Source organism: Vanessa atalanta, chromosome 29 (genome assembly GCF_905147765.1).
Source record: "Vanessa atalanta chromosome 29, ilVanAtal1.2, whole genome shotgun sequence".
Classification (NCBI taxonomy): Eukaryota; Metazoa; Arthropoda; class Insecta; order Lepidoptera; family Nymphalidae; genus Vanessa; species Vanessa atalanta.
Window position 1 is genome coordinate 5,518,886 of NC_061899.1, and position 14,554 is coordinate 5,533,439.

Consider the following 14,554-nt stretch of genomic DNA (forward strand, 5'->3'; position numbering starts at 1 on the left):
TTTTTTAAATTGTAACTTAAATACAATAAATTGTTATTAATTAAGGAGTACATCTATATTTTTTTTTGACTATTTTTCCCATTTGGATTTACATTTTAATACGCACAAAAATATATCTAATCTACCAGTTAAACAGATGCACCTGCGTAATTTGGACTAGTATCTAAAATAATAGCATTTTTAATCTATATTTTAAAAAAAACTATATTAGTTAACTTTGTTCAAGTTGAGATCAGGATTTTTAAACCCAACCGTGTAGAGTTGACTCTTCGTTACTAAGTTGGGGATTTGTTAATAAAAAAAAAATTGTACTAATAACAAATGCAATTTTGAAATGTTTAAATTTTTTAAATATACATAATACTGTTCACGATCAAACTACTGGAGAACCTAGTTTAGTAGTTTTTATGTAGGATTAGTTGGCAACATTATATTTTTTTTTTATCGTATATTATCTATTTCACAAGCTTTTATTTAACTCGACTTGTTCGAATGTGTAGGGCGAATCTTATAAATGAATTAAAAACAGTGTTATATAATAATTTTAGCACACAGATTAAATAAAAGCTTGTTTAAACTTATTTTAAAATAAATGATTTGCCATGATTCGATTATACGACGCTAATAAAATATATATTTTATTGATTACACTTTAGTAGAACTAGTAATAGGTTAGTTTAAGGAAATATTACACTTTGTCTAAATTATACGTATAATATAACGACGTTTGATTGGTTTAATTTATTTCAATACAATATATACTGCATTGTAAACAAAAAAAAAAAAAGATTGTTGATGCTGTCATTGTAGTAATATTTAAGGAGTATGTTTGACAGTAATCGTAATACGACGTGTGATAAGTCGACCAATGATACGCTTCTTTGATACGTGCCTTCTTTAAATACACTGACAAGCACCGAATGTACAGTCAGAGTAATAAAACCTTCGTCAGTTTTCAAATTCATTCCTTTATCAAGTCGTAAACTCTTAGTACATTTTGAATCTAAAGCATTAAACAGAAAACTGCACATAAAATTAAACTAACATAGCATGATAACTAGGTTCCAAATAGTGTACATTGCGACGCAATATGGTATGGACGCATACTCAATCGGTAAAGCAGGTTATCGCTCATACTGAGCACACGAATATAGACCTTAAGGTGACGAACCTTTTCTTACCCCGACTGTACATTGATTTATGTTTATAATGAATCTCGAGCTCGGTGAAAGTGAACATCGCGAGGAAACCTGTATGTTTTATTTCAAATAAATTCTGTCACACATCCACTGCGAGAGGAGGCCAGGACTGATACATATACTAGACATTATTTCCTTTTTTTAATTTTTTTATTGTTGTAGTCAATATCACTCATCACGTGCCCAATTTATTTAAATTAATTACTTATTTCATCACTGATTCTCCTTATTGTGCGGAATGTGATAAAATCTATGTGTATCAATATAGTAATGGAATTAATCCGGAACGAACCATTACGTTCTGAATTATTTAGGTCCCATGATGATATTAGAGAAGTCGGAGTATTAAACAGTGTCCTGGCATATCCTTTGTCCGCAGGGTTTGAGGGAAAGATGATCAAGATCATCATGTCTCAAACCCAGTTTTTCTGGTAAAGGAAGACGTATAAAGCGTCATAGTGATCTGTGTGACCAAGCTCTTTAAATAAAGAAAAAAAAGATACTTATTTCATCTCTACTAATATTATAAATGCTTTACTTTTATCTGTTGGTCTTTCACAGTTTTGTATCAAAATTGTAATCATTCAAGTCTGAATTCCAATGAAGGACACGAGCGACATCTAGCGTAATATATCTTCTCAATTAAAATTGTATATGCTGCAGGCATTAAATCGTCAGTTCTTTTCAGGTCTGAGGTGTTCACCGGTGGAAGATTTTTGACTTTCACTTTTAATTGAAACTCATCGCAGAACACGGAAAGTGAAACGTGATAGTCATGCGATATTGAATGATTATTACCTTTAAAGGCCCCCCCTAACGAGATCTGGAGCCTCTTGCACTCGTCCTATATACCCTCAATACCATACGCATATTGTTAGTCAGACCTCGATCACACTGTAATTATACTCAATACGTAAAAAAAAACCTTTTTTTATCGAGGCCTGTCTTTGACCTCCCTAATCCGACTCTGACCATATAAGTGGTCAAGCCCAGGACCTAGACGGTTGAGGCCGGCCCTGCGTATCAAAATAGCGTATCACAGTAAATCGATAAACAACATCACACGGTGAGATACTAATGTTAATTCTTACATAACGCTACTATTCCTTGTCTACATATCGTATAAATTGAATTGTAATAAACCACACCGACATGTTATAATAACATTAACTTTTTAGATAATTCTAAAAATACAGTTTTACAAATAATATGGATGATAAGGCATACGTTGTTATATACTTTCTTTAGCAGTTCAGCTCTTAAATTACTTTTTAGGTACATCAGGTGAAACGCCTTTTAATTTAGTATTAGTAATGAACCCTATGTCAACTACGTATATTATACAAACGTTAGTAAAACTCAGCCGAAATATACTAAGATATAGACGCATTCAGATCTGTTTGTTTGAATGCCAGTGTAATGGCTTTTATAGAATATTCGCCAGTTGTAATATACTTGACAGATGACTATGATTAACACGTCACGTAGTATTTCTCTTAGTAAATGCCAGTTATGCCAGTGATCCCCGTAAAGGTATTCACACTGGCAATAATCTAACAATATTTTTATACTTATTTACGATTGAAATGTTTTTTTTTTAATATTGTTAGCAATAAAAAAAATGCAAGTAAGTCGTTCGATAATATTTTAGTAGTTTTTGAAACGACTTATTTTAACTTATGTCGTTTATCGAAGACAATGTAAGATCTTAAGTTTGATTTCGGAAAATGTTTATTTTTTTTTTCAGGAAAAAACCACTCTGATGACAGATGAGGATGAAACTAGAACGCTCTGAAGATTAAATTAAATAATTTCGCCTAAAATTAATTTTTCCTCAAAAAATGATGTAACGTTTGTAATAGAAACTACACTAAACCTGGCTTAGGATAGGATCGCTGATTACAACTGAGATAATGAATTCATATAATGTATGTTCGATTTCTAGATTACAGAAAAAAATACTCGAAGTGAGATTCGGCTTTTTAAGATCAGTAAAGATATTATCAATTGAATTATTAGTTTAATGTATTGTATTTATGCCCACCAGGCGCAGATCATTTATTCACACAGATTATCCAATCACAAGAGGAGTAAAGACAAATAAGCGACTTTAACCTTGAATTGAAGCGACATCATTGGACGAGAGCTTTAATAATTTATGACATTGTGAAATCGTGGCGTTTTGAATGTCAGCTAAGTTGTTATCGGTACTTTGGAAGTAGAATTAAAGTGGATATAAGTAATTAAGTGGAACAGTGTTGTATTATTGCATTAACTGCCTGTAAACTTCCCACTGCTGGGCTAAGGCCTCCTCTCCTTTTTTGAGGAGAAGGTTTGGAGTACACTACACCACGCTGCTCCAATGCGGGTTGGTGGATACACGTGGGGCAGAATTTCGTTGAAATTAGACACATGCAGGTTTCCTCAAGATGTTTTCCTTCACCGTCGAGCACGAGATGAATTATAAACACAAATTAAGCACATGGAAATTCAGTGGTGCTTGCCTGGGTTTGAACCCGCAACCATCGGTTAAGATGCACGCGTTCTAACCACTGGGCCATCTCGGCTCATTGTATTATAATGAAGATATATTAGTCAAGGACTATTTGTAATGAGCTATTAGCGAATCGCATGGAATATGTAAAACTTGGGTTTGTTTATCTTTACTCCTACTTCCGTTGGAAAGGAGTATAGGATGGAAGATGATGATGATTTAATTTGAAAAACAGTTAAACATCACAGATATAAATCATTATAAAATCGTTCCAATTTCTGTTTAAATAAGACCTCTTGTAGTGGAGCTCTGTATGAGCAGCTGTACCGATAGCAGCACTATACAGTTCTATATATTTGCAATTTATAAATTTAACCCAAAATATGTGCTTGAATGATGGATTTGGAAAATGAATCTTGTATTCAGAATATTAATAATATATTTCAGTTAATTATTTGTCTGACGTTACAATCGTAAAAGCATCGTAACGCACTTTTAAAACGTTCTGACAACATTTCGAGCAGATTGTACTAGCTCTTACGAATGACATTTCTTCCAAAAACATATATAAATGACATCTATTTATCTCTTTCTTAAATCATGTATTTGAATGTGATAGAGGGAGAGCGATATATGATTTGATATTATTGAAAATCAATCAAAGATTAATGAAAATTATTTCGTAAAATATTTTTTAAAAAGTGTTTGCAAATAAGATTAAATGAAAATTGATGAACGCGTGCTGCAAGCACGAAATAGCACGACTCATTATCACGTTCGCCTGAGCGAGCGAGCGAGAGCGCGGAACGAGTGACAGAGAGGCACGATGGGCCGGAGCGTTCGGCTCGTGACGCATCTATCTCTCTCTCCCGCCATCGGCCGATACGTCCGAGCAGTGGGGACGGTATCACGTACAATTATCGTCCGTAAACCGACCTAACAGACAACCTGTTTTAATGAAAAGGACACCTCTCACCTCGTGTCAAACGTTGTTTGAGAAAATGCGTAGATTAAAAACTAGCACAGATAAAGTATTAGACAGAATCTTCGAAAAGATACATATGAGTTATTTTTTAAATTATATGCGAAATAATTTTAAGTCAGTCATTATTTAAAAAGCAATTATTCGAATAAAATCAGTCGAAAATAAACTCGATATTATGAAACTCAACTAAGACTTCATCTATGAATGTATTATTTACGTTTTTTTAATCGAATAATCGACGGCAAAATTTTGATGACTCTGTAACTGAATAACTTAATTAAAAGAAACGATTCTTATTCGATATTGCGTTATGCAATTATGACATCGATTATGTAAACCGCATCTTAGTATATTTACGTATTTAAATCGCAGAAATGTTTACGATATCATGAATTTTCTCGGAAACCAATCTGACACTTAAAAAAATAATAATCGACTCCTACTCGATATTATGTATCTCGATTATGTAAGCCACAACTCGCTTAAATTGCCGCATGTAGCAAATATCACAAACAATATAGCCAATTAAAGCGTCTACAATATGAAACGATGTTCAAACATCGCAACATCTACCGTCCTTGTCTACTGCGTGTATTTATAGCGGCGTCTCTTTCCTCCACTGGAACGCGTTGGTTTTGACGGCAGGGTTGGAGGAGCTGGCGCTGGCGGCCAACGCGACGCCGGTGCGACGAATATTGGCAGCTGCACTATCTGTTCGAGAGGAAAATACTTAAATTTAATTTTGGTTTGTTTATTAATTTCTTTACGAGTTGAAAACAATGTTTTTTTAAGGCACACGTTTATTTGAGTACGTAGTATATATTCTTACCAAGGCCGTTTCTAACGTTGGCGACGAGACGCATCGCCGGGTTTGTCACGATGCCATTACGCTTGTTTTTACTGTGAACAAAAATATATTAATATAGCAATATATCAAAATAAAACACGTATATATTATATATATTATATATTTATATATAAATCTGTACGCTTGCATGTAAATAAATCTCTAAGCGTTTGGGTCCGATTTGCGATGTTTTTTTTGTGTTTTTGAGCGAAATTTTGGGTTATTTAGATTGGTCCTTGTAGATGGTACTACGATCGGGGTATAAATACAATTATTATTACATCCGGACGAAGTCGGGACTAGGAGCTATATGGCAGATTCTTTTCACTATAAAATTAGTATCTACATTTAGAGCTCAATATTTAAATTGAAAAGATTGAAAATTAAACTCATTTTAAAACGTTTTGTGCCTTAGAAGTGCCCAATTTATTTTATAAAACATTGTAATAATATATGTATTATTTTTACAAATGATATTATATAAATACAAAGTACAGTTCTTCTGCTTTCAACTACATTATATTATTATATATTTACATAATAATACCCTCAATATATTACATACTTTCATTAATTTCGGATGTAATTGCTTATAGCGTTATACGTTATACGACGATAGTGTAATTCTCTTAATGTTGTCTTAGATTTTCGCGATTATTACACATTGAAATAAAACTAGTTTTTTTAACGGATTTAATCGCGTATATTAATTATTTTATTTTAACATCCCGACGTTTCGAGCACTTTGCAGTGTTCGTGGTCGTGAGTCTGCCCGTGACAGTTTTATTTCAATGTAATTCTCTTATTCATATTGAACACTTGGAAAAGAACATCTTTGCAAGTTTTCTTCTCTTTGGAGGCAGCTTTCCGAAACAGTGGTATTGTTCAAATATTTACGATTCAATAAATATGTATTGTTAAGTTTTCTTGAATAAAACATTTTCTTGATTTAATTTTCCAGCTTCACTGATAGAAGATAGTAGTACTGTATCCACAACAATTACAATTTCTTTACGTTTTTTATTGAAACAACCGTTTAAATAGGTGAATTTGTTCTGTAGACTTGTCTAGCACACACAGAGTACCTGATTTACATGAAACGAAATTGGCAATGGAAAAAAATTTAACCATTTCTTACATAACCAATGCATCGTTATCCCTTATGCCTGCAGTTACACTGGCTCACTCACCGTTCAAACCGTAACGCAACAATACCAAATATTGCTATTTGGCTTAGTATATATGATGAGTGGGTGGTACCTATTCATAAAGTCCTACCACGTAATAAATGTTAACAATAAACACACACTTATTAGTACATGCAATCCGACACCACTTATAACGTGTAATTGCCACTAAAGTTCATACAAATCAAAGTATAATAACCCATGACCAGAAAGACCTATAACACGACTTCAAAGAATTGTCTCCTGGCACAAGACAATAATAAAATTGGAGTGTCTGTTTGTAATATTACAATAACCGCCTTTTACTAAATGTATACACGGTACATATACCAAAAAAAAATTATTCAATTTCTGTCTGTCTGTTTGTTGTCAATTTGTTGATAGTCCACTATCGATAGACTATCGATAAACTATCCATATTTAAGGTGTATCGATAGTCTATCGATAATATTGTCACATGTCAATACTATCGATAGTATCGATAGCTCCCCATGAGCAATAATATTGACAGTATTGCAAAAACCATTACTTTTAACCTAAGCTATCGATAAATAAAAAATTAATCAATCAAAAATAAATATACTATCAATATCCTGAATAGATTTCGAGGTCATCTATCGATAGTCAAACTATCGATTGACACGACACTCCGCTAAATTTTGACAGTTACGAGTAGTTGTAGAATCTAGAGTACTTGTCAAATCTAGTTCCGACGTAATTCAACAGATGGCGCTACGACCGCGCCGTCAAGTACAATTTAATATAAACTATTTTATTTTGTCGCCAGTACTAACTGCGAAATTTCAGCGTGATCGGTTGTGTGGAACTATATCTATAAAGTTTGAGCAACACTTACTAGCATCTGTCAAATATTATATAAACCAAATCCTTTTCCAATCCAAGTCACGAAATAATTCTTTAGTGGCAATTGACAATTTAATGGTTTGTACGATATTAGTGAATTAATAAAGCTAAGCATGTTATTATGTATATGAGAAGCGGGTTATTAACGAACACAATTTACCTAAAGATTTTATTTACTTAAATAGTGAAACAATACAAGTAAATTTTTAAATTATCATTTATTCGATGCTATATGGACATAACACCGATACACAATGGCAGTGTCAGGAATATTAACCATAATTTAAAACGTCACTGCGCTACAAACCTTGGAACTAAGATGTCATGTCCCTCGCGCCTGTAGTTACGCTCACTTGCCCTTCAAACCAATACACAAAAATAATAAGTATTGCTGTTTGTCGGCAGAATATTTCGAGTTAGTGGTAACTACAAAGAGGTACTTACACAGAACCAAACCACTGAATAGTTATTTATAATGCCAAATATATTTTTATCATACATACACGTTAATTAATATACGTTAAATATATGTATATATCAAATCAGAACTGCCGAGGTTACAGTCATATATGTAAATGTCAATTTCTTTTATTTTAATAGACGCAACCATTACATACAAAAATAATCTACACGGAAATTCGAATTTTATAACAATAATATATAAATATCAGGTATATACAGCAGTGATAAGGATGACATTGAATGTATGTAACTTAGTTACAGCATATACCAGCCGACTTCTGCAGTTACTCAAACAAATAATTACAGCTGTGATATTTTTATAGTTTAATAAATAATGTATCTTATAACTCCACAGTTAAGTGCAATCTTCGAATAATAAATAATTGAAAAGCAAGCGACTAAATTTGAACTCTTTGACATAGATTTAAAGTTGAATATTGCACGACAATAAACAAAAGCAACACAGATATTATGACGTCACTACGAATTCAAAATGGCGACTGTAATTGACATTTAAAAAATAATAATATTAAATCTTAGTTATCTGTTCAAGAAACTATAAAATTACCACAGTATAATATGAAACGATAACCCGTCCTTGTCACTCACGTTTGTTTAAATATCCTGCCTCTCGCTCGCCCGAGACTGCCCATTATTCGTTTGTACGCGATCCGCGTCGACAATATCACCTCGCTACATATATATTTACAAGAAAAAATAAAAATATATTCAAAATAAACTGAGATCATTAATTTAAAAATACATAAACTAATTTTGATTGGCGGTTCTTGTCGGTAGAATCTACATTGAAAACTGGTACCTTTGTTCTTCGAAGAGCCTACTCGGATAAAGTATTTTTTGGTTTTTTTATGTCATAATAACTTAGCATCGTATTGTCACATCACCATTCATGTTATGAAATGGGTAGGTGAACGATCAAATCGAAGCTTTAAGAAATATTAATCATACCTCACATCTCCAATGCGCCACCAACATTGTGAACTAAGTTATTATGTCCCTCGAGCCCGTTTCACTGGTACACTGACCCTTTACAAAGTATTGCTGCTTGGTAGATTAATGATGAGCCTACCTACTCAGACTATCTTGAAGCCCTACCACCAAGTTTGTTTATGAGATAAGCACTTTCAGTCTAACTCATGAACTTTATTATATAAACTCGTTCCTCTCGTTTTAACCACAGTTAAACGATATACCTCCACTCCCGTGAATATGACGTCACGCAGTTTTTTTTTATTATTTATAAATACTATAAATTTCATCAATAATAATTCAGACTCATAGTAACATGTCTAAACAAACTCTTCAGCTCAGTTATATTAGTAAATATATAGATGCACCCAACAGCCAGTAAATATCCCACCGCTGGGCAATCCTCGACTCGTCCCACACTAAGCTTTATGTAATATACAGTATATATACTAACCTAATTACTATATTATAAATAAAATAAGCATATTTATGTCTTAAATATTTTACATCATGCGACATACTATGTTATTGAACAACATATGTTAATACATCAACAACACATATATAACAATATAAAAAATAACATATATTTAAACTAGCAGGCGCGCGGCTTCGCTCGCGTTTTCGGGTTGGTTATAATAAAAAACTGGATGTCTGTAAATTCAGTTTAAGGACGATAATTGTACGTGATACCGTCCATACTGCTCGGACGCATCAGCCACCGATGAGAGAGAACGATGGAAGAGAGAGATAGATGCGTCACGAGCCGAACGTTTGGGCCGATCGTGCCTCTCTGTCGTTCGTTCGCTTCGGCGGAACGTATCAATGAGTCGTGCTATTTCGTGCGTGCGATCGGCGTCGTCGGTTTATAAGACGTTATCGCGCCAAAAAGTAGCCTTTGTCCTTCCTCGATGGTTTAGATTGGACAGTATGTACATACATGCGTATAAAATTGAGTCGCTTGACGCTGTCTGTACACTTAGATCTTTTAAAATACGCAACAGTATTGTCAGGCCGAATAAAAAAACAAGGATTTGTCTTTTCAAGTTTGTTCTTCGATTTAAAAGTTGTATTGTACCCGTGTGAAGTCGGGACGGGTCTCTAGTGAAATATATGTTCATCAGTTCGCATTACCTGTCCTGTCGCTCAGCCGCGGGCTTGTCACGTCCGCGCCCGAGTATGATGCGCATGTGAGTGTCTCTGTTGAAGTGCGTGTCGGACACCGTCGGCTGCACGTTGGTGAGGCTGGGGGGCTGTGACCCTGAAAAAGTAATCAAATTATTATAGATTACATTCGGGTTTTAACGGTCAAGCGCGGTGACACAGAGAAGTGTATACACGGATAACCCGTTCGCACCCACCGGGTAAGGGCGAAGGACTCCTCGGTTCGCTGGGGCTCCTCGGCGGCGACGCATACAGCGGACTAGCCGTCCCGTGTCTCTGTTCGCGTCGTCTGTCCCTTTCACACGCGTAGCCGCGGAGTTCGACGTCTCGTTCGTTTGCAACGTAACTTCTGTAAAGGTAAATAATTTATAACGTACTAAGACGACGTATAATTCGTATAAAATGGTAGTTTGAATTGGAACAAAATATTATTTAATCACTAAAGGATTCAAATTCATCATAATCAAGGTAACAGTAATGAATATCTCACGACACGTTTAATAATATTTTTTTGTTTTTTTAAACAGAAGACGCCCGAGGAAATTACTTAAAGATATTAATTAACACGAAGACTTATTAGATATTCCTTACAGCTATATATGAAATTACACTGCCCACTCTCCTTTAAAATCGGAACACAGTAATAGGAAGCATTGGTCTTTGTTGGTAAGTACTTCACTGTTAAGTACCTGAGGCGGCAGTCCCGCTCGAGCGCGCAGTCCTCCGGGATGGGCTGCTCGCAGTCGGCGCGCCGGCCGCGCCCGCAGCGCGCCACCTGCTGCGCGAACGACAGCGGGGGGGGCGCGCGCGCCGCCTGGGGGGGGGGACAAGTCACGCACACCGCACACACGAGCGCACAACGTGCACGCATGCGTGCCATTATGACATACTGACTGACATAATTATTGATCTATGCAACACGAATTGCGCCTCCAAATAGGACGTTGAGTATTTTTATTTTATAGGGTAGCGGCCGAGCAAATGAGCCACCTGATTGTAAATGGTCACCACCGTCCATTAAGAAATAAACATTCCTTATATTGCCAATCCGCTACCAACATTGGAATCTAGATGTTATGCAAATACAACTAGAGGGGTTCCTGTAGTTGTATTTGGCCCCTCACCCTTGAAACCGAAACACAACTATAAAAAAATATATCTGAAAGTATCCGAAAATATCTGATGAGTGGGTGGTACCTACCCTGTTGGTTGTGGAGACGGGCTTGCACAAAGCCCAACCACCAAGTAAAATACTATATTTTTTAAAATACTTTCCTCATCTTATAATCGGTTGTCGGGAAACCGATGGTTTTCTATTTTAATTAAATACTGCACAAATTCGTGCCAACAACAGACTTTTGTGTACTTAAACTGTATTTATAATTCATTGGTACTCGTTAATGTATAAAATCATCGTAAAACCTACTTCTGCAATACGTATCTGACAACGCATTGGAGCAGCGTGGTATAATGAACTCAATAAGAAACACTCCTAAGGAAGAAATGGCTTTGCCTTACAAGGGAGGAACATCTAAAGGTTTATTTATTAAATTAATTTAGGATAGTTTGAAAACCCCATAATTACTTTATCATGCGGCATTTCTTCGGTCTGCTCGTGCGAACGATTGGATCCACCCGTCATGTTGGAGGATGACTTGGTGGAGTTGGAGCTGTGGACGCTCCGGCGTTTATAATCTGGTGAGCCTACGGAGAAAAGTATATTAATTTACGAGTTTCCAACCGAAGCTTAGGTAAAGTTTTTAGGTATAAAATCTATAAGAAAGTAATTTGGTGTGCAACAAACTTGAACTCCAGGAAAGGATATAGGCTACTTTTTTTTGCCTAACACATACGACACGCGAACGAAGCCGCAGGAGACAACTAGTAGAACCATATGTCTTTTCTTGAAGTTCAAGTTTGCATCATACAAAATATAATCAAATTAGGAGGACAGACAGACAAAGTATCTTTCGCATTTATAAAGTTAGTATAGATTTGAGAAAGTTAAAGAAGTAATATATATAAAAAATAAACTAAGACCGACGAGAGCTCACACACGAAGTTGATACTGATAAAATATTGTCAAAAAAACTCTCAGATTGAAAGTTATGTTAACGTACCAGTCCTCCCGGGTCGCAGCAGGTCGTCGGCAGGAGGGGGGGCGGCGGGCGCGGCGGGGGCGGAGGGCGCCGACCACCGCTCCAGCAGGCGGCAGATGTTCGCGTGTCCCGCCCGCCACGCCACCTTCGCTGGGGTTCGGCCTGGAATAAAATATATTATACATAAATTCTTAAAACAAATTATATTTGGCAGTGGTCAAAATGTCGTCACAATGACATTAAGACCTACGAGTATGTCCTTATAGATATAAGTATAAATTCCTACATATATACAAGGTTTAAACTTTTAAATTATAAAATACATCGATTTTGTTGACAGAAAAATGTTCAATCAATGATTTCATAATGTTCGTTAAGTACAGCTTACCGCAATGATCAGCTTGGAGGGGGTCAGCTCCGTGCTGTAGCAGCCACAGCACGCACTCCTCGTGTCCCTCCTGCGCCGCTATACCTGAAGATGTACGAAAGTACAGTCTAATTCGAGTAGAAATAGAATTATAACAAGTTACTAAAAATCCAAGATTGCGGATTAAAGACCATTGAGTTATCATGTTTACAATTAATCTTGTGTTTTCGATTTTGCTATCAAAGTTGGAGCAGTTTTATCGAATTAGCTTTCATTTCTAAACTTTCTTCCCAAAATAAGGGGCGTCTTAGCACCGTGGTGTGACATCAACAGGCTGATAGTTAATTCTATATAGCATGTAAAAGTACAAAAAAAATACTTCGTGTGATTACATTTGGAAGAGCACTGTGCCGTCCGAGTAGGTACCGTGTAGGCACTTATGAGATATTCTACCGCTAAGACCGACCGATTCGAATGGTGAGCCAGCCAGCGCACCGGCAATGCGGGAATGAGACCTCTCAAGGAGAGCACGTACCGAGCGGCGTGGCGCCCTGCGCGCAGACGGCGGCGGGCGCGGCGCCGAGCGCCAGCAGCGCGCGCAGCGCCGCCGCGCGGCCGCGCCACGCCGCCGCGTGCAGCGCCGTGCGCGCGCAGCGGTCGCGCCCGTCCACCGCCGCGCCGCCTGCGGGAGTGCGTCGTTACCGTTTTTACGTTCTCTTTTTGGAGCATTTCGATTAAAGCTTTTTAAGAAATTATGTTTTTTGCATTTTAATTCTCAGCGAACTCTTTCATATAACATCCATACTGTAAAGCATAAAAAGTTCAAAAGTCCGCCATATTGGATAAAGAGTGATGTTTGAATATTTTTCTGATTATTCTCGGCTAGCCCTTTCGTTTCGAACTATTCCGCCATCTTGGATGGTCCGCCATATTGGATTTAGATTAACGTCACACATGCTTAACGTGTATTGTCATCCAAACTAAATGTGTACAAAATTTCAGCTCAATCGGTTAAAGATATCTGCGTCAAAATTGAGTAGCAAAATTCCACCCGAACGAACATACATCGTAGGTTAAATAAAAGCTTTTAGAAGAGGTCTGTTTTGAAGTTTACTAGTCTGAGTCGCCGGAGGCTTCCCGAAACTCCAAAGCGACCTTTAATCTCGTGTAATATCTCTCAACGACAAATAAAAAAATCGTGGGGAAATATTGTCATTAAAAATTCGTGAGGTAAAGCCACCGGTCCGCTCTATAACGACACTGCGGAATGATCTTCGAATTCCCTTTCCGACACCCAGATATGGAACTGTATGTAAGGAGGAGTCCTTAAATATGTTGTCACTATTGGCTCACCGACTTTGATGAGCATGTTGACCATCTCCGTGTGACCCTGCCACGCGGACACGTGCAACGGAGTTCGGCCCTGAAACGGACGGACAGTTTAGTCACGGTTTAATTTAACACGACGAAATCATCCCACATCTGTCTCCTTCTCTCTCTCGTCTCGAACGACCAAAGAGCGAGACAAGGAGGAAAAAAGAGAAAAATAGAGACGGGAGTGGGAGCTGGCTGATAGTTTAATGTCATGATGTGACCCGCCAAGCGACTCGGCCCACCTCGGTGTCGCCGCTGTGCACGCTGGCGCCGCACGCCAGCAGCTGGCGCGCCATGGCCAGGCGGTTGTCGAGCGCCAGCACGTAGAGCGTGCTGCGCCGGTCGGCGTCCAGCGCGTCCACGTCGGCGCCGCGCGCGTGCAGCGCCGCCACGCTGGAGAAGTGCCCCTCCAGCGCCGCCAGCCTGCGGACCCACGCACGCGTGTCACTCGGACCATTTTAAGTTTAACCCTGTTTTATAGAGTACTGAGTACTCATGATGTCGTAACGTTATGTGTTTGTA

The 14,554-nt window shown here is 37.2% G+C and overlaps 1 protein-coding gene across 3 annotated transcripts in view; it reads right to left on the bottom strand.

Annotated features, from left to right (window-relative positions):
- Positions 1-4,404: 4,404 nt before the first annotated feature.
- LOC125075079 (ankyrin repeat domain-containing protein 50) overlaps positions 4,405-14,554 on the bottom strand; it is a 57,465-nt gene continuing 47,315 nt past the window's right edge. For 2 of the 3 annotated variants that reach the window (XM_047686676.1, XM_047686675.1), the window contains exons 28-39: positions 14,275-14,455; positions 14,012-14,081; positions 13,194-13,340; positions 12,680-12,763; positions 12,313-12,453; positions 11,778-11,896; positions 10,882-11,006; positions 10,390-10,541; positions 10,163-10,289; positions 8,648-8,731; positions 5,508-5,578; positions 4,405-5,389 (exon numbers count right to left, since the gene is read on the bottom strand). In XM_047686676.1, the coding sequence (XP_047542632.1) occupies positions 5,274-5,389; positions 5,508-5,578; positions 8,648-8,731; positions 10,163-10,289; positions 10,390-10,541; positions 10,882-11,006; positions 11,778-11,896; positions 12,313-12,453; positions 12,680-12,763; positions 13,194-13,340; positions 14,012-14,081; positions 14,275-14,455 (1,417 nt within the window). In that variant the 3' untranslated portion in view covers positions 4,405-5,273. The remainder of the gene's footprint in view (positions 5,390-5,507; positions 5,579-8,647; positions 8,732-10,162; positions 10,290-10,389; positions 10,542-10,881; positions 11,007-11,777; positions 11,897-12,312; positions 12,454-12,679; positions 12,764-13,193; positions 13,341-14,011; positions 14,082-14,274; positions 14,456-14,554) is intronic. The other variant, XM_047686677.1, reaches the window with a different exon arrangement.